Genomic DNA, 21405 nt, shown 5'->3' with positions numbered 1-21405 from the left:
CCACCTCACTCTGCGTAATGGGAAAGGGACATAGTGGACTACCTGTCCATCATACACCAGAGCATTCAAACAAATTGTTACTATTGGGGGGGGGGGATCACGCCATATTGGCTTCTTCACTTTAGTTTTGAGCTGGTGGATTCAAGAAGACATATTCTTCTCATTGGCTCATACTAGCTCAGAATAGACATTGGGGTCAGTCCTTTTAAAAAGACCTCAACTCAGTCTCTTCCTTCATGAGAAATATTTACAATGTTGGGTATAGAAGGTTAGTCTAGAAGCCTCCTCACTGGCAGGTCAGCTTTCCATGTGAAGTGAGCTTGTAACTGGGTGTTTTAATAATGACTTTTTTCAACTTTCAGATCAACCATCTCCCATATGCATTCTGAGGTGATACTTGTCTGTGAGGAGCTATACTATATGGGTCTAAATAGGTTTTCTGTTAGAGAGTAATTGAAGACTGAAGAACAAAGGAAAAATCTCTAATGTGCTGAATTGTTAAAAGATTCAGGTGACCTAAGTTTAAAAGACCAATGGCTTAAGAGTTGAACAGCTGAGTTTGCCAGCAATGGGGTGCGTAGATATAAGGGCAGGAGCAACCAGAATGTAGACACGATGTCTTATTTTTACACAACAAATAAACTATTTCCTCTTCCCTGCTTCATCCTACTTATTGAATTGATGGAGAATGACCCAGCTTAAGAGCTACTGTGACACAAAACATATACTGACCTGGAAAAGGATTGGGGAGTGTGGGTAATATTTTCTCTAAGGAGTGAGAAAAACAACAAAACAAAACAATAAGCAACATGCACTTTCCACATTCAGCAAGCAACAGTTACAAACCTGGAGTGCTTCCCAACCTGAAATTGCTTTGATTCAAAAGAACATTTGCTCTTCCCAAAGCACCTAAGTGTGTGATGAGGCAGGGAGGAACCATCTGAAGGAGACACAAACTGAATAAGCAATATACAGAATATAAAGGGAATTATGATGCCTTCTGTGAGGGAACTTGAGTGCCATGATTTCACTATCCAAATATCACCACAAGATCCCAACACACAGTTCTTTGACCTAGTAATCTTTTGCCTATTTTGCTTTGCTGTTAAATTTGTATTGTTAATATGTTTGGTTAACTATGCTGAACTGCAAGCAGCAAAGACATTCTAGACACTTTCTACTCTGTACATACAGGCCATGTTCAAGAATCAATGATGGCATCTCCTTCGTACAATCTCAGTTGCATTATATGTCTTGATTTATCTTTAAACCCTTTTGTCTCATGGCAGAATCTCCAAAGTACCAGTGAAAATTGTGGATTTCACGGACAATGTTGCAGCATCTCTTAGTCAGTTTCCAAAATAAATGACTTAAGGGACCACCCTCTCTCTCTTAAAAGGAAAGATCGTGATTAAATGACAAACGTCACCACCAAAGAGTCTATTAGGCAAATGACTCCCAGGAACATAGTATGTTTGGGTACAATCTGGAGAAGCTTGGTTTACGTCTTCATTCAGGCTTTTACAGACTGGGAAACTGAGATAAGAAGAGGGGATAGAAAGAAATTATTGTCCAGAAATCAGTGGCAGAGCCAGGGTGAACTAACCAGAGGCTGGCCACAAGACTGAAGGATATGTGTAATCTATCTCAATGTAGGGCTTTGAATTATTTATGTACTAAATTTATTTATTTCATTCCATTTATTAATCCTTTCCTATGAAGCATCTCAAATTCCCAGTGATGCCATCGGTAGTACAACAGAATCCAGTCCCCACCAGCATTCTTGGTGCCAGGGAGGGATGCCTGGCACAGAAACCTCCATAAAGGCTATGTAGCTGTTTGACTGGTGCCTGCCACTGCTGTCTCACCACTGCCAAATATGTTCGGGCAAAGGGAAGAGGTTGTGGGGGTTAGACCTCAGCAGCAAACTCCAATATGAGCCACACCCAAATTTAAAAGGATCTAGGACTAAGCTTTGATGGTATTGGGGCATGGCTATTTGAACAGAAGGAGCTAACATTCTGCCCTTGTATTGTTTTTGTTATTAATGAACAGTATTTACTTGCCCTTCACCAGCAGGTCCCAGGCCAGGTTACAACAGTTTTAAATTAAATTAAATTAGCTAAAACAAATCACGGTCACAGGAATAGGCTGGGTCCTGAAAACTCACATCACAGTTGTCAAAGGCCAAGGTTAAAAGCATTCACCAAAAACTGCACAGAGAAGATGGCAGACACATCTCTGTGGGGAGTGCATTCATAACCAGGTGGCTGTACAAAAACTGCAAGCTCTAGGCAGAAGCATAGCTAGGAATGACAATATATGCTGGATGTCCCCTCTGAGCTTATGGGAGCTTCATGAAGCTCATCACAGGTTAAAGCATTTCCTGGCGGATCTCTCAAGAAGTCAGCCAGTCATTATTTGCTTATAAACCTCTTCAGGCACCAACGGTGCAATGCTCCTTAGGCAGAGCACACCGTGCTATTACAACCCGACTTGTTGTGGAAGCTCTATAAGCCAATCAGGCTACAGCAGGTCAAGCACATCCCTGTGACTAATGACAGATCTCCCTGCACTAACTGCCTTAATGGGAGTGTTTGATGTCACAGCAGGTGCTGGAAGATATTGTCTTTTGGCTTGGCAAAATACACAGCCAGGCTGGAACTTAGTGTTTATGTAGCAATGGGGGCCTATTGTTCGGGGAAAACAGTCAGCTTCAGTGACAGGATTTCCTTGTTATTTAGTGCGCTTAAATAACATAAGCCCATTACCTTTCCCTCGCACAGTTGGCAAGACACTTCCTCACAAGTGGTTATTCTGAAGCGTTCTGGCCTCATTATTACATTGCTTTGTACAAAACGGCAGTACCTTTCCCCGGCCTGCTGTGCAACACCCTTCTTACTCCACCCCATTCCTGCCCTAATAATTCCACCTCGCCTTGTTACTCTCTGTGATACTATAGCTCTTGAGTAAAATGCTTAAGGCAAGCATAAAATGAAAAGCATGCTAGCCACTGGTCTGCTGCACAGTCCGTTCATTAAATCACAACTGAGAGCTGGTCCACATGTTACAACCACAAAGAAAAGGCTGCATGAAATTGCCCTGTGTAGCCTCTGCCTCTGTGGGCCAGTGAAACTTATGCAGCAAAAGGAGCAGGGGGGGAAATTATCCATGCCACATTTTGTAGAAGTTTTGAGAAAACAACCTGGTTCACTGGATGACTTACACCCCTCTGAAAACTTGCTGTGCACAGATAGCTACCATGTGATGGCAGCTACTTTGTCGAGTGCCTTTCCACCCGTGCGACTGAAAACTGTGCTCTAGTTTTTCTGCTGCCAATCAATTATTATATGTGCTCCAGTTTTTATGCTGCCAATCAATTATCATTTTAAAGTATTTATAGGCCACGTTTTGTAGCGCAACTCCTTCAAGATGGCTTATGTACCTATCCGATGTTCATATGAAGCTAGCGGGTTGTAAACAATGCTTTCTGAGGTCAGTGTGTGCATGTACAGGAAAGGCTGTGTTATCATGTGGTTCTAAAATGGTGATGCAACGGAGCGTGTGCTTGCTCCCGAGACCTCATACCGCCTGCTCAGCCTGTACATTTGCACCAGGATTATATTACGCAGCTATCATAAATCTCCAGGGCTCTCTTCAAAGGAAAGCCGCTTGGTAAAATATGACCTGAATTTTCCACAGCGTTTGCAGCAAATACTGCTAAGTTATATTGATATTAGGTGACTGAGTGCAAGTGTGTTGGTTGTGTGGATGGGGAGGCAGGATTACACCCACTTGCCTTGCTCCCTCCCTCCGTTTGAGGCACATAGGCTGCTTTTGCATATGGGACATTTAACATCTGCATAGTCCTGCTGTGACATCTCAGAATTTATTTATCAATAATTAACTTAATTCAAAATAAGAAAAGAGGTTTCGATATACTGGACACACAAAACCTACACATTCCAATCTGTTCTCAGAAAATTTGGGGGACTTGTTTCCTGAGCCTTGGTTCTATTCTCCCCCATTTCTCCCTCACCTCTTTTTGTGATTCAGAGTAAGGCTTGTGAAATGCATGTTTGCCCAGGTTTTCTTCCACCACCAAAGTTTCTGCATGGTTGTGGCTTATGGTGCAGTTCTATACATGACTACTCAGAGCTAAGTTCTACTGAATTCAGTAGGGCTTACTCCCATGCCAGTGTGTATAGGATTGCAGCATTGTTTGGGGATTTAATAAAAAAAATACTCTGTTTTTCTTCAATGCTTTCCAGATCTCAGTCCATTGATGCCACTAAAATTTGATAAATGAACCTATGAGCTGTCAAACAATTGATTGAATTATATACATTGCTGCACATATTGACAGCCAATGTCTCTCAAAGAGACAGGAAGCTGTCTAAAGCAAATGCTTTCTTTCACCTGGTATTTAGAGGAGATACTTCTGATGTGTTGATCACTATATTCTGCAGTGATGATAGCACTTGGGCCTTTCTGATCAATTTCAGGGCATTGTCCTCCGACAGTTTGTTATTACTCCTGTTGCTGTGTGTTTCAATCTTGTTCCTCTCCTGCCTAGCTCTGCTTCATTTCGTTGGACAAATCCTCCCATTTCTAAATGGCCATAGGAATGACAGGTATGAATCTCCACTGATGACAGATATTCCCACCTCCTTTGGGTCCAGTCCCTTACTTCCCAAAGTGCATTTTGCTTTAGGTGGTGCTGCGCATTGAGGCCCACCTCTGCCTTTTTCACGCTCTGCCTGGGATCATCCATCACTTATTTTTGTCCCTTCCTAGGCTGTATTTTTCAAATAATTTGCAGGACCCAATAAGCCCCTGCACCCTTTTGCTATGGGCAAAGCCACAAACATTTCACTTTGCCCCTATTCCGCAGTTTCAATCTCGGCTCCTGTCATTTTTCAACCACTACAGAACCTTCTGGCACTGACATTCCATCTGCCTCTCAAAGGAGAAGATATCTTTGAACAAATTTGTTCTCTATTAAAAAGCATGAAAAGTCTCTTACTGATGCTTCAATCCCTTTGATTCCGAAAAAGAAAACCACCCAAAGGGGGAGGGCTGTATCACTTGCTCTAGTTTGTTCTTGGATGTGAGGCCAAGCAGGCTTGGAGGGGTATTTCAAAATGGCTTGTGCTTCCTTTTGCTTCTTTCTGAAGCTTAATGATAGCCAATTATAAACGACCAGGCCTCCAATTATACACTTCTTTAACACAGAAATACTAAGTTTTTCTCATCTTCGTGGACTACATAGGAAATTTGTTCCAGGTCCTTCCTCCCCCCCCCCCAACTTATCTAAAAGCTAGAGAGAAGTGTTCATCTTTAGTCACAGGAGAAAAGCTACTTTATTTTTTTAAAAAAACAAAGATGTACAGTATATACACATTTAATTGCATGCAGAGTGGCTTTGGATGTTATACAGATATAAAGAGAGTAAGAATTGCAAGTGCCCTCTGCTTCCTGTTGCTCTCAGTAGATATTTAATGGCGTGGTTTGCACATAATACTGCACTATGTCGTATGACATCGTGATCTGAAGCCATGGTTTGTTGTTGGTTTGCTTTCACTATGGCTTGGTGTTCTGTGTGAACCCAGCACCTTTCTTTAACTGTGGTTTGTTTGGACACCCTACCTCAGACAACCAAACTACAAAGGTATGAGCAAGAGCAGCTGGAAAACACCCAAACTTTGAGAGAATCAAGCCTGGGCTTGTTTGATTGTGGGACAACTCATGATCAACTTAGGGTTTGTTAAAGAAACCATGGCTGTACCTGCAACTTGAGCTTGTGAAGAAAAGCAACACACTGATGCAACTGAGCTTCCTGCTCTCTTCGCATTAGCATAACATCTAAGCTGCTCACATTTGCTAACTTTGATGTGGAGGCACCACCACTAGTGCAGTAGTCCACTGGTCTACTACATTCATGCCCACGCCAATAATTTTTCATTGCCATTTCTTTTCAAGAGCTTCCCACACCACCCCCAAATCACTTTTTACTATCCCACCAAATTTACCGCTTAATCAGCAGAGTGGTGAGAGCAGATGCTGAATAGGAAATAAGCAAAGAGGTGTTGTGGTATGCCTTACTAACTGCATTCTGGGCAGTATTTTTTTAAATGTAAAATAGTAATAATATTATAATAATTTATTATTTATACCCCACCCATCTGGCTGGGTTTCCCCAGCTATTCTGGGCGGCTTCCAACAAAATATTAAAATACAGTAGTCCTTAGATATTAAAAGCTTCCCTAAACAGGGCTGCCTTCAGATGTCTTCTAAAAGTCTGGTAGTTGTTTTTTCCTTTGACATCTGGTGGGAGGGTGTTCCACAGGGCAGGTGCCACTACCCAGAAGGCCCTCTGCCTGGTTCCCTGTAACTTCGCTTCTTGCAGTAAGGGAACTGCCAGAAGGTCTTTGGCACTGGACCTCGGTGTCCGGGCAGAACGATGGGGGTGGAGATGCTTCTTCAGGGCGGCATTCAAGACTGTGCTAAGGTGATAATTCTATCAGTGTAAGCATTTCTCCTTGCCAGAAGGAACAATCTCTCCTCTCCTAACCCTACACCCCATTCTGGGGATTCTCCCAACCCTCCTGAGCAGAATAGGGGTTGTCCAGATGGAGGAAAGTGCCATTGTGCTACCTGATCTAGAAGGCTCATCTAGAAGTCTCTCTCTATTAGCCTTTCCCAACCTGGTGTACTTCAGGCATTTTAGACTACAATTCTCATAATCCCTGACCATTAACTATGCTGGTTGTGGGTGATGGGAATTATTCTCCCGGTTGTTTTTTTTTTTTTTTTTAAAAAAAAAATCTAGATAAAAAACTGAGAAAATAATAATAATAAAAATAGATCACCATGGATTTCCTTTTATTTATTCTTTGGGTATATACTACTGGCTTCCTATAAAACCCTGGGCTTGGCCCTATCATGCATCATACCCCAGTTTGTCCATCTGTAATAAAAGTATCAACAACATTCATCCATCTCCTAGCCATTTATATTTTTCATTTTCCGTAATATCTTATATCATCACAGGTGAGTAGGTCAGAGCTATAGCAGGTCAAATTATTTGTGTTAACTGAGTTTGCCCTCAGGGATATTTCAAATCAATGAAGACCTTATAAAGAAACTGCTGATAGAAAAAGAAATAATAGCCCCCAACTCCATATATAATGTCCAGGGGAGATTATGGACTGAACTTTAGAAATTTATTACAGAGAAGTAAACCTTGGATATGGCAGGTCTGATCTGAAGGTTTGATTAGATTTCCTGGAAACAACTGCAAAGCAAGGTCATGTTTAGTTAGGAAATCATGCTGATTCCTTTTTCTTTTAGTCAAATTAATAAAGAATTAAGAGAAGAAAAATGTTCATAAAATAGAATCCAGCAAAGGGGGGGGGGGAGCGAATAATTCAGCTGATTTCTTAGCCTAATTATTCTCTTTAAAAAAAATAAAGTTGGAAGATATGATTCTGCACCTAAAACCAGAATTTGCTCTCAGAATGATCTCTTATAGTCTCACAGCCTTTTCTAGACATGAAATATGGATTGGATTTAAGACTATCTATAACACAACTGAAATGCCATTTTTATGGTTTGCATGTTGGGCTAATAGAAAGTTAAAATGCAGGGCTACTGTTCAACATTAGGAATGACCTACAGTTAGTAATTTTGTGTACAAAAACACATTCAGCTATAGTTAGTTAGCACAGACTTCTTCACCTTTCCCTTATATTCAGCAGGATTGGCCAAAGACATTTTGGCACCTGAGGTGAACCACAAAATGTAGCCTCCCCTCCCTGCCAAGGAAGAAGGGGCGAGTGATCTACACTAGGAACAAGGGGGGAATAAAGATCTACATCAAGATCTGCTGACCCTGTTAAGCCTGCCACCTAGGGCAGTCACCTCACCTTGCCACATATGTGGGCCGGCCCTGAGATTTAGTATCATCTGTTCTCATAGTCTCTGAAAACAGTCACATCCTTTCAAGTCATTTTTTCCAGTTCTGTTTCTGCTTTGTGACCTTATTCCCCTTTCAGTTTCTCATTTCCGCACTTTTCCCAGCCTCCCCTTTCTTTCTCCCAGTTGTGAACCTCCATCGTCTTACCAAGTGTTCAAAAGGCCTTTTCATTGTTTTGGCCACACGGTGGTCTGGTACCAGTTTTCTCTTTAAATAGATTATGGTGGTGGTTTTTCCCATGTTCTATGATGAACAAGGACAGAGCAGGTTGCCTTTTCTTACAGTCATGTGCCTTGGATTTCAAGTATGAATATGGCCATGTCTTTTACTGTAATGGTAAGAAAATTCACAGAGGAAAAGTCTCCATGCCTCCTCTCCAGTTCAGCCACCAGTGCCCCTGGGAAAGGGGTCTACAGAAGATCAGCCCCCACACCCACACAATGTAGACCACGGCATGAGAGGCTGCCAAGGGAGTAGTATATCACCTCAGGTTTGGCAGTGGCCTGCCATGTTTGGGGTGATTCTTTAGTAGCTCCCTACACCGTATCCTAAGTTGTTCAAGAGGGGCTCCTGGCCCTCTGGAGAGATTTTTCATGGGGTAAATGGGTGGAAGAAGGACAGTACAGGAAACTTTATTTAGATAAAGGGAATCCTTTGCTTACTGCAAAATGTGCATTTTTTTAAAAAACCCACTTGGACTTTTTCTTCCCTCTTCCATACTTACTGTAGAGAAATAGGCTAGCATTTGTGATTCCCAGTTTGTTGGTAGCCACACAGGTGTAGTTGCCATAATGTTCTTCAGTGACGTTGGCCACTGTTAGGAAAGATTGGCTCCCTGTGCTCCTGATCTCCAGACCATTGGCATTATTTATCCTGAGAACCAATAAAAGTAATTGGTAAATACAGTAATGGTATGAAGTCATTCCTCATATGCTCCTCATATGCTAAGAGAAAAGAATGAAACTATATAGAGACTAGAAGGCAGACATGTAAATAAACAGAGAGGGAGGGAAACTGGGACCAAAGATGAACAAGAGATAAGGGTGGGGACATAAGAATAAAGAATTAGAAAGAAAAGGGAGAGGGATGGAGTTATAGATTTTTAAGTAGTTCATAAATAATAAATATTACTCTTGTTTCTGCCACTTTGTTATCTAAATTAGACTCCAAGCCCTTCAGCAGGACTTGCAGTTTACGTGCTTTGTGCTTGGCTTGTTTGTATTTTAAGCTCTTCACAAATCATCATAATTATTAATACTTGCATGAAGACCAGAAAAAACTTTGAAAAAGGTAAAAGTGGAAGAAGACAAGGGAAGCAAGAAATAAAAATGAGATAAAGGCAAGCAGCTTCACCACAGAGTTGATCAACTCAGACAGTGTGGCTCTTGTATGGACTGTGTACTTCGCAGCAGTAAGAATGGGATGACTGCAAGTTGGATTTCTATTTGAATCACCACTGACTTTGGACAGAGTTGTAGGAGACTTTGTAGTATACTTTGAGTAAACCTACACATTGCCTTCCATCATGTGTCTTCAAATGCGATGTTGCGTATCCTTGATAAATTTGGTTGTGAGTGGTATATCCCGTGCAGAAAGGGTAGGTTCATGGGAGGGCCCTTAAACACCCATTTTCTCCCCCGTTTCCCTCCCACAACACTGTGTTTTGTTGTGTTCAGTGAATTAACTGCACTATCTCCTTAAGCAAAATCCATTTTAAAATGTAGGTTGTAAAACACTGATTGTAGATAGAACAAGGGGCCTTAGGTTTCTTTCTTCCTTTTACTAGACATCAAAGATAACATATGAAAATATATATAAGCAGTATAATTACCTAGTGTCATCTCTGTACCACTCAAAATCAGGTGTAGGAACAGCAGAGGCTGCACACTTAAGTGAAACTGGTCGTCCGGTAGCAGATTCATTGCTCTTGGATTCCGTGATAGTTGGAGGGTCTGCAGGAGAGGAGAGAAAGACTTTTTGGAGCCATGATGGGAGGAACAAAGCCGTTCAAAGCAGTAGATACCCAGGCTTATCTACACTTTTGCATGAAGCAGAAAGACCCATTGAATGGAAGGTGACATTAAGGTTGCCAAAAAATGACAAAAGTGAAGGAAACAAGCAATTACGAGTCACTCACCTGTTACAAGGGGATAAAAGCAGCAATGGAAATTAAAGGGAGAAGATTAAGATGGGTGAATGTTGCAGACAAGCTGAGCTGATTGGGGGTCATTATTGGAACCAGTGGCGTAGCGTGGGGGGTGCAGGGGGGCCCGGCCGCACCGGGCGCAACATCTGGGGTTAGGGCAAATCCACAGGTTAGGGGGCGCAAATCCACGGGTTAGGGGGCGCAAATTACTTGCCTTGCCCCGGGTGCTGACAACCCACGCTACGCCACTGATTGGAACTGCTGGTTGAAGCAGCTGAGGAATCACAAGTGTGGTTTACTCCTGCCCATCTCTGAGGCCCCTCTTGCTATCCTGACATCTGTGTCCTTGGTGGAGCATGCCACACATGCACCTTACCTACAATGACTGCTTCATGTGCTTCTACTTTAGTATCAAAGTGTCCAGCCATAGGTGTAGGTCTATCTTTGCCAACCTGGTGCCTTCCATGGTTCCCCCCCTCTACAATTCCCAGCAACTCCATTCAGTATACTGTATGCTGACTGTGACTGATGGGAGTTGTAGTAATCTAAAACATCTGAAGGATACAAGTCTGACAAAGGCTGATGTAGGATATTACTTCAGGGTGTTTCCTCCTTTGCTATCAACAGTACCACCACCACCACCACCATTTCTGTGGTTGAGTGGTTGCGGCTGTCAGGATCACAGCTTTCCTGTTTTTACTGAGTTTGCAGAAATAAGCTGTTATGATTTCGAGAGAAAAGGGATCAGATCCCTTTGGGAAAAGGAAATGTGTTTTTATACACAAAAGCGGTGGTTGTGGGGAATATAATATGCCCTGTTTAGTTAGCACAAAATCTTTATTTCAAGAACTCGACCTTGCTATGAGACCTAGGGATAAAGAAGGCAAACACCAGGAGAAGTGCCGGGTGTTTTTTCAAAACCTCACTGTGCGAATGTATTTTTGTCGGCAGTAAATCTCTTTGCCATCTGCAGCGAGACAAACCATTTCCGCTCCATTGGACCTCACACACGAGATGAGTCATGAAATGAACAAATACCTTTCTACAGACCTGAAAGCTACACCACCAGGCCTAGCAATGCTTTGTATTCCTGTTCCCTGCCAAGGAGCTGACTCTCTCACTTTCAGCAGCATTCTTCATATTAGCCACGCTCCACAACACTTTAAGAGAGACATTCTAGGCAGGCCCACGGCCAGTTCCATTGGCTTTAATCCCGTTCGCCCATCGCCCTGTCTAAGGGACTCCAGGCCAACTGATTTCAGTTGCTAAGAAAAAACAGCAGTTCCCCTCTGCTGAGAAGGTATTGCGAGGGAAGTTGCAATAGTCTGGCTGGATCTGAAAAAGGCCTGTATTTACTTGCTGTTTATTTATGTTATTATGTTTCTAGAAGAGGAACAAGTGACTAAAATACAAAAATAGCTGCTGTTCTGACTTTTACCCCCAGCTCCTTTTCTCTTAGTAGACCATCTGATATGAAGCACTAAAATCCTACATGCACACTGACTTCTGAATAAGCTCTGCTGAACTCCATGGGCTTACTTCCAAGAACTCGTACATAAGGACAGGCTGCATGAAAGATATATGCTGCTTCTTAAGCATGCTGATACCTTAAATGAAGGGCAAGCGATCGTGAAGGACAAGGATGGCAGAAAGAGATTCCTCTGCTCCACTTCCCTAATTGGGATGCAGATTTAGCTGTGGCAGCCCGACAGATTTGGGATGTTTCTCAATTTCATAGAATCATAGAATCATAGAGTTGGAAGAGACCACAAGGGCCATCGAGTCCAACCCCCTGCCAAGCAGGAAACACCATCAGAGCACTCCTGACATATGGTTGTCAAGCCTCTGCTTAAAGACCTCCAAAGATGGAGACTCCACCACACTCCTTGGCAGCAAATTCCACTTTGTTCCACAGTATCATATCTGGCCATGCTGTTTTGTCTACCAAGCCCAACAGATTCTAGAGGTTGAACCTGAAGCCTTCTGTGTCATAGGTGCCAACTCCCTGGGGCCCTGGGAGCCCGAGCACCCACCAAATTCGCCATGAAGGAGCCAAGCACCCACAAATTTTGGTGCCAGGACCATGCACACTGCATGGCACCCATGGCCCCAGACACCCACGGTCGCGGGGCCAAGCTGGCACTCCTGTTCTGTGTGCAAATCACATGCTCCAACACTGAGCTGTTTCCCCTCTTGTGTTAGGTGGGAATGACTGAGTGACATCACTTTCCAATGACTGAAACCACAAAGAAAACTAAGAGTCCTTTGGCTGCCCTTTTCATACTTAGAATCATAGAATCAAAGAATTGGAAGTGACCCCAGTTGGAAGTGACCCCAAGGGTCATCTAGTTCAAACCCCCTGCAATATAGGAATCTTACCTAGATCATAAACTTATTTATATATTTACTTAAGTTTGTATATCACCCTTCATCCTTGCCCCCCTTCCTGCTATATCCTTTCTTTTAGGAGGGGTAATAAACAAAAAATTAAACAATAATCCAAGGGTGGAGAAACCATGCAACTATATAATCTGATACAAATTATGCTTCCTATGCCCCCCAAAGGCTGATATTCAAAAGAGCATTGTGAAGAAAGAGTTTAGCCCTGCTCAGCCAACTAAAACAGGGAATAGTTAATGCATGAAGAGAAGGGACTGGCTTCCACCAGCTGTTCTCATCCAGGCATTGATTTTGCTTTTGGGGGTTATAGCATGCATGGGAAGGGTGCAGTTGAAACTCAAACTCATATTAATTTTCCATCTATAGCATCTCAGTGGATCCTGAATGACACCCCCCCCCCCCGTTTTCTCAAAGGTGGCAAATAAGACAACACCTGTTCAATACAAAATATTCTAAACAACATTGCCCTATTACAAGGGTAGTCAGATTTGTACTTGCAACAGATAAACGCAAGAAGAATATATTCAAGTCAACTTTTTTAGCTGTAGGATAAACATATTGATTTAAACATCTGTTTACTCTGTGCCAGGGTTGATTGCGGAAGTCAGTTTCTGTAAATTCCAATGTGAACTGACCTGATCTGCAGGTCCCAGAATAATGTGTGCCTTAGATAGTAATTATCCTCAGGTTTCTGCTCTTCTCTGAATTTTGCAATACAGCTGTCTGTTCAAAATGCACTAAGTTGTGCATTGTAGGTTTAAATACATTTAGAAATCCATACATTGAAATAAAACACATATTTTAATATGTATGATTAGTCAGGGATTTAGAGATTTAGTTATGTATGATTTTGTGTGTGCAGATCTTTCTATTTATTTATTGTTTTGCATATTAATGTGTACAAACTGGGCACAACACACTTATGCATGGGCACCTGTTAAAGTGCCCCAGCCTAGACACAGCCTGATCTGTCCATCCCTTCTCTGCCATATGTTATTTACTCTTTGGGGTGATTTTAGATGTGCTACTGTAATTTAGGGACGTGGGTGGCACTGTGGTCTAAACCAGTGTTTCCCAACCTTGTGCCTCCAGATGTTTTTGGCCTACAACTCCCATCATCCCTGACTAGCAAGACCAGTGGCAAGGGATGATGGGAATTGTAGGCCAAAAACAGCTGGAGGCACAAGGTTGGGAAACACTGGTCTAAACCACTGAGCCTAGGGCTTGCCGATCAGGTCTGCGGTTCAAATCCCCATGACGGTGTGAGCTCCCGTTGCTCGGTCCCAGCTCCTGCCAACCTAGCAGTTCGAAAGCATGGCCAAGTGCAAGTAGATAAATAGGTACTGCTCCGGCGGGAAGGTAAACGGCGTTTCCATGCACTGCTCTGGTTTCGCCAGAAGCGGCTTAGTCATGCTGGCCACATGACCTGGAAAAACTGTCTGCGGACAAATGTCAGCTACCTTGGCCAGTAAAGCGAGATAAGCGCAGGCAACCCCAGAGTTGTTCATGACTGAACAACTGTCAGGGGTCCTTTACCTTTACCTTTACTGTAATTTTAATCTGTAACTTTGTTTCTTATGACTTGAATGGCATGGGAGTGATGGTTTCTGTATAAGGGCATTAATTGCAGTTTTATTTTTTAACCTCTTTTTGAAATTCTTTATGGTATTAAAACTGTTGTTTTTATTACAACAACACACTAAGACTGGTGGCTGCATTGGGTGAGCTCAGGGGCATTATTTCTGAGCAGCAAATTTAGAACCCAAATGCATATGTGAAATCAAAGTTTTCTGTCCACTTTGTGCTTTTGTTCAAATTCAAGTACCGTACGTTTCCGTTTATAAGACTAGGTTTTTAAAAAAATAAAAAATAATGTTAAAAAAGGGGGTTAGTCATACACGGGGGCAATCTCCCCTCATTTTCTTAATTTTGTGTCCCCCCAAATAGGGGGCGTCTTATACACAGGGGCGTGTTATACACAGAAAAATATGGTACTTATTTGTCACGATTGTATCCCACCCTTCCTCTCAGAATAGCCTGCATGGAGCGCATTCTGTTTATCCTCACATGAAGTAGTTTGTGGGGGGAGAGGTGGGCAAAAGAGTGCCTAGGCCAACGTCAGGGACTTCATGGGATTCCAGATCCCTGGTCTAAGTACAGCATGCTAACCACTCCGCCACCTTTGCTTGTACACAGAACAGTGGAATATTAAATAATGGTGATGATGTGCACTGGGAAAAAATAGTACAGAATTGCTTTTAGTAACTGGCAAACTACATCCGGTAAAAGTAATGATGGCTCATTAAAAATAATTTCCAGCATCTTTCCCATAGATTAATAGCGTTCCAGGTTTTGCTTTATTCCTAACACAAAAAGCCAGCTATGTGCTAGAGCTGCAATCTGCAGTGTTGTGTTTAGATTGTGCATTTTTAATTCGAGCCACTGCTAAATAAAATGTGCAATGACAGCTCAAACAAACAAAAGCCTTTAGAGAGAGAGAGTCAAATTTGAGTGTATTTGAGTCTATTTTTAATGTAAATTTCCTCTTTCTCAATCTTACATAAACCTCAGTTAGACACTAAGCAAGATATCTCCAACTGTGATATTTTTGGCCTCATTAACTTCCCCAAAGGCTATAAACAAGCAACCAGGCTTTAAGGTGCTTATTGAAAGCACACCAGTACAGACTAGCCATTAACAGCAAAAAAAGAAAAAAGAAAGAAAAAGAAAGAAAGAAAGAAAGAACATACTCTATATGACTAGAAGGTAGGAGTTGGGCTGAGAAATTAAACAAGAGTAGCTCAACTCTATCTGCCCCAATTTTGCCCCCAAATAATAATAAAGAAGTTATAGGCGTTTCCTTAAATAAATCAACTTTTAAGGATGCCTGCTACAAAAGCTCCTGGACATGTTGCCTGTTATTTGGCCAGCATTATCCATTCTGGCTACTATGCCTTCAAATTTCACCTACTTCTGTAAGAAGAAATAACGTTACAGCCACTTTTTGGTTTTTCAGTCATGAGTGCGGGCAAGGAAACAAAGTAGACTCACAAACTGTAATGGCTACTGCAGCTATCCCTTTGAAATTCAGCAGAATTCATGCTTTTAGAAGGAACGAACTTCCTTACAAATATAATCCGATTCTTCCCCCAAATAAAAACAATATAGACATTTTATTTCTTTTTCTTTTTTAAAAATGCAAAGTTTAAAAGTGCCCCTGACAAATGTTTCTGTACCAATCTGTTTGCAATTTTCCAGGTTTTATGCACCCTAGAGCACCTGCTATGGCTACAAATCTCATCCACCTCTGTCAGAAGGGCAATTTTTAAAGCTTAATTATTATTATTATTTTCCAGCAGTGTATTTCGAGGGGAAGGAATGAAGAAAAGGCAGACAAGTCAAATAAGGCAGTCTATGGACTGAGGCAGGCTGTTTTCCAAAGTGTTGAATTTTGATCTGAACTGAATCTTGTGGCCAGTGCACACCCCTAATATTTATACCTGCACATCTTGAGTGGCAACTCGAAAGAAGCATTTCCTTTATGCGTGAGGAAATGCCTCTTCTAAGATGATGCATCCACATCGTCTGAAAACAAAGCAGGTGTTTGTTTGTTTTTTGCTATGGTTTACTCCTATGCAAATTTATGCAAATATAATTTATATTAAAATTATTTACTCAAAGGACAGTGGCAACCCAACCCAGCAGGAGAATATTGTTGCCCACTGGGCAAGTCACTCCTACACCTTCTTTTTTCTTTTTCCTTTCTCCTCCTGTGATGAGACTGCATTTTAATATTTTAATGTTTCAATATTTTAATGTATTTTAATCTTGTTTTTAAGTTGTATTCATTCAACTTGTTTTTATTATTGCTTGTTAGCCAGCCTGAGCCTGGCCTTGGCTGGGGAGGGCGGGGTATAAATAAAAATTATTATTATTATTATTATTGGCTTCCCATAGGCTTCTCGTTGGCTCCTGTAAGAGCAGAATGCTGGATGAGATGGGGCTCTGCTCTGATCTAGAAGGGCTCTTCTTTTGTTTTTATGTCTATCAAGTTGAGGAAAAGTTAAGAAAGAGTTGAGTTAGGCTGCTCCCTTTGTTATGATAATATAATGGAAGCCAGGAGTTTTGATCTTAGAAACAAGCTGTATTCCCTGCTGCTTTTATCTATCCCACAACGGAAGGGTAAATATCTCATGCCTACATGTAGGATAGGCTTTTAAATAACGATCTCATTAGAATGATGCTATTTAATAAGAAAGGGCACTTCATCTCAGAAAACATGGCAAACAAAGGCCATTAGGAGAAAATAATAAAGAAACGTGGCGCGCATTTGCATACAGATGTGGTCACTCAGAAGATAGTAATTACAGCATTTCACATTTTACAGTTACTTATTGTCAGGTCTTTTTTTGCACCCTCTCCAATCTCCTTTAATGTCAGAGAACTAGTGATTCTCTATATGTGAAAATAATAGTGATTATTATATTGCACAAGTATGACTGGCAGTGCGATCCTAAACAAGTCTACTCAGAAGTAAATCTTACTGTGCTCAGTGCTGTGCCCATCTCTAGTGTGTGTTGTAGCCTTAGGATACAATCCTATATCCATTTACCTGGAAATGAACCCTACTGATCCTTGGTGAATGTTCTCCTTAGTAAGCATGTATAGAATTGCAGCAAAGCAAGATTTAGGGGGCTGGGACCAGTTTGCCTGCACTGGGCACTGAGCCAAGAGGGCACTACTGAGGACGGCACAACAATGACAAGCAATGGAAGGTGAGAGGTGGGGGATGCTGAATTTTGGTGTTGAACAACGCCCCGCTGAAATTTTAAAGCCCAAAGTCCACCACTGATTGTACTGTGCTAGTGTGGTGTAGTGGTTAAGAGCGGTAGACTCGTAATCTGGCGAACTGGGTTTGATTCCCCGCTCCTCCACTTGCAGCTGCTGGGTGACCTTGGGCTAGTCACACTTCCTTGAAGTCTCTCAGTCCCACTCACCTCACAGAGTGTTTGTTGTGGGGGAGGAAGGGAAAGGAGAATGTTAGCCACTTTGAGACTCCATAGGGTAGTGATAAAGCGGGATATCAAATCCAAACTCTTCTTCTTCAACTACTTCTTCTACTGTGAACTAGCACAAATCTCATGTAGACAAAGATCCAGATTGTGTTAGGATGTATGACAGAAGCTACTTCACTGCATTCCATGGTTATCCATGATTTTGTATAGGTTGAGTAATTTGTGTATTATTCCAATCAAATATACATGCATATTTTTTTGGCCTATGATTCGGCTACATAGCTTACACATCCAGATTTCTCAATAGAAAGTGAGCTTCTCCTTAGGCTGCTTCACTTTGTTACACAACCTCCCACATGATATACTAAAGGTCTATTAAACAGTGAGTTTTCCTTTCCCTTTGTAGTACTGTTCTATCCCGTCCTTGCTTTTTGATACTCCTTTTTTTTTTTGGAAATGTGTTCCAAAATAAATAAATAAATCATACTGAAAAGGAAAAAGAGAAGTACAGTTTTACATTCTTCAGATGGGAAGTATTGACAGCAATTCTTTCAGAGTGCAGAGGGTAATTTTAAACACTCAAAGTGGGGAGCAGACTAGTTCCTCACAAAGAACCAAGAAGAATAGTGCCTGGACATTTTGCCAGAATCTTAACCTTTTTTTGTTTTTGTTTAAAAAAGTGAAAACTAAAGCTGTGAATCTGGGGATTGTGGTCCATCCCAGGATGGAAGATATTTCCTCTGCCCCGTGGATACCCATAAAGTAGAGGCTGAGACATGACTGGCCCATCCATGAGGTAAGGTGAGGCAACAGCCTCAGGCAGAAGGGTCCACAGAGGCAGGAGATCCTGATGTCAACCTTCCTTCTTCCTTTGTTCCTGACTAAGATCTTCACTCAACCCTTCTTGCCTAGTAGGCTGTAGGGGCACCATTTTGTGGTACCAAAATGTCTTGGGCCAACGCTGGGCTAAAGTAATGGATATTGATAGCTCAGCAGGGATATCAAACTAGTTTTCTATGCTGAAGTCCTCCCTGAAGCAAGCTCACAAAGGTTAAAAGAATTATTTTCAGTCAGGTAAGGCAAACTTTCCTTCTTGTTATCAACATGACAATGTGGTGAAGTTAAGTGTTGCTTTCCACACCCCAATCTGGTAATAAAGATACTCACAATTCACAGTGACTCGGACTTGCTTGACATCTGCTGTGGACACCTCGTTTGCAGCTTTGCACTCATACTTGCCCGACTGTTCCCGGGTAATCCCCAGAATCTCCAGGAACTCTTCCTCACCTTCAAATTCCCTGCCTGAGAGGAGACAAAATACATAATTCAATTACTTAAGAGGCCATTGAATGGAATAGGATTTTTTTTTTTTGTATGAAAGAAAGATCTGTAAAATAAGGAGTTTTGGGAAATAGGTTCACGTCCAGTAATTAGAGACTCAAGTTGAACTCCTGAAGAAAATTGGGTTGACTTGCCAGCTCATGTAGAAGGTATTTGGGTACTGAAGTGAGCCAGTCTGGCAGTGGCTACAAATATATGCACACATGATGATGTTTTTTCACCCCCTCTTCTCTGTTTCCTTTATAGAGAATGGATGATGTTTGTGTTTATTTGTCAATAACAAGTTTACCAGGCTTTACAGGACACAGAAGCAAATACATATGTAAAGGGTGCTAATGCATGCAATGTCACTCCTATCCTAAAGCCTGACAGGAACCAAAACAGCTGCTGTTTCTCTTTTTCAATCCTTGTACACCCCTATGAGACAAAAATGATTCCCCTCAAATTCCACACAACCAGTTGCCCAACGGTACTCACTGACTCTCTTTAACAGTGAAGATGTACCAAAATCTAAAGCAAGGGCTACTTTGAGGGCCCCATAACCACTGTTTGAAATGGCGGCAAAGCTTTTGTGTGTGAAAAAACTGAGAAAACTTGGGCCATGTAATCTTTAATGTTAAACCAATCCACTTTTTAAAGTTTTCACCAAGCCGTCAAATATTATTCCTGTCTTTGGGGAAGCCCTCATTGCTAAAAGCAAGCTGCCCCTTGGGAAATTCACAGAATTTGCTTACCACCAGAAGTAATCACAAATGGCCTCACAAAAGCGAGGGAGAAGGAAATATTTGGCCCAGCACTAATTAAAATGCACAATTTGAGAGAAAATACACATGTTTTTAAATTCCCTTTTAAGCCCATCTAAATTAGTGGCCATAATCACATTCTATGGTTGAGTTTAATGCTATAGTTTCATTATGCTATGTGTGAAAAAGTACTTTTGTCTGTCCTGAATCTGCCATCATTTTTCTTCATAGAAGCATTTCAGTAAGACTTGAGATCTTTATCTATGGTCCAGATGTGAATATATCCAAAACAAGCAAGCAAGCAAGCAAGCAAGCAAGCAAGCAAGCAAGCAAGCAAGCGAAAAACAGAGGTTCATTTGCTTCCTTTCCAATGACTGTCAACTGAATGGCAATATCAGCAAGGCCCATCCTTAGAAGCTTCTGTTCCCTTTGGATTCCCTACAGTGGCCCTAATGTCTCTGAACCTTCCATTCTTTTTACAGTATTGGCATGGGTTTCCTGTGACATAGAGTACAAAGTACATTAGCCAGCTCTCTTTAGCTGAGTGCAACAGAGCATGTAGGCAAGACCCTGGTTGAAATTTCTTTGCTCGGGGTTTGTTTGTTTTTTTTTTTTAAATAAAGAGAACAGATGAAACTTTGACCAGAACATTGGGTAGGTATTTTTTTTAAGAGTTAGCAGTAACAAGAATAAATGTCCCAAACAAAACATTCTCAGCTAAAGCATAATTTCCATTTTTGTCACTGGGCAGAGACAGCCAAAACTGGGCAGAAACACTTCTGCATTTGGAAGGGTCTTGATCCACATTCACTGATCTTCTTCCAGACTAAGGTTGGATAAACATGGGCATTCAATTCCAAAATCTGCCAAGACTGATATAAAGAACAACAGACACCTGGATCCCATGGCCACTTTGTGGTGGCAGAGTGCTTTCATTGGAGACAAAGTAAACCCTCTTAGCATAATCTGGGAATTATTCAGTTACCATTCAAAAATGTGTTGTTGGAGAAGTAATGAAAAAGGCGTTCCATGTGAGGTAGACAAATCAGTGTGTCTTTGAAGGGAGAAGAGCTTGTTTTGAACCTTGAGAGAGCCTATGCTCTCAGAGATAAATATGGGCCCCCAGAGTAGGATGCTGCTCTCTTAATACCCCAGCAAGTGCTGATAGGGCTGGCACTTTTTGGAGATTTCACACCCTAAGACATTTAAATAGCCACATAATCTGTTCCTTCCAATGTAATTTTCTCAGTATGGGCTCTTGGACTATGAACAGGTGCCTCTTTGCTCTGCATGCTGAGATAGACATGCAGATAGGAACAGACACAGGGCACCTGATATGCAGGCCCAGTTTTCAAAATAACTGTGAGACAAGGGGATGAAATGCTGACTATCCCCCACCATTTTTTTTTAATGCCCAAAGCTCCTTTCCTTTTATATTGCTATGTATTCCCTATTTACCTGCGGGCTGAGAAATTCCAGAATCAGGGCTACTGGATTTAGATTTCTTTAGATGAGGGAAGCTTTGTTGTTTTTGTTTTTTTATGTCAATCTTTATTGAGTTAAAATGAATACATCCATATAGTATTTGCCATTACAAGTTTACAACATAAGGAAGAAAGAAAAGAAAAATGCAAGATAAGGACAAGTGTATAAAAATCAAGGAAAAAAAGAAGAGAAAAAACATACGTAATTTTGAAATTTCTCAACATTAAGTATTTTGTTATTATAATGATTATTCACACAATTAGATATAAAAAGTGCTGCAAACATTTAAAAAGACTT

General features: G+C 41.5%; 1 protein-coding gene across 3 annotated transcripts in view; it reads right to left on the bottom strand.

Moving 5' to 3' along the window:
- LSAMP (limbic system associated membrane protein) overlaps nt 1-21405 on the bottom strand; it is a 1415745-nt gene that overhangs the window by 24801 nt on the left and 1369539 nt on the right. For 2 of the 3 annotated variants that reach the window (XM_028726538.2, XM_028726537.2), the window contains 4 exons: nt 18707-18841; nt 9810-9930; nt 8703-8851; nt 733-768 (listed from right to left, as the gene is read on the bottom strand). In XM_028726538.2, coding sequence (XP_028582371.2) covers nt 733-768; nt 8703-8851; nt 9810-9930; nt 18707-18841 — 441 coding nt within the window. The remainder of the gene's footprint in view (nt 1-732; nt 769-8702; nt 8852-9809; nt 9931-18706; nt 18842-21405) is intronic. The other variant, XM_028726540.2, reaches the window with a different exon arrangement.

This window comes from Podarcis muralis, chromosome 4 (assembly GCF_964188315.1).
Source record: "Podarcis muralis chromosome 4, rPodMur119.hap1.1, whole genome shotgun sequence".
NCBI classification, from domain to species: Eukaryota; Metazoa; Chordata; class Lepidosauria; order Squamata; family Lacertidae; genus Podarcis; species Podarcis muralis.
Note: the sequence above shows the minus strand (reverse complement) of the source record. Positions and strands in the feature narration are given on the sequence as shown.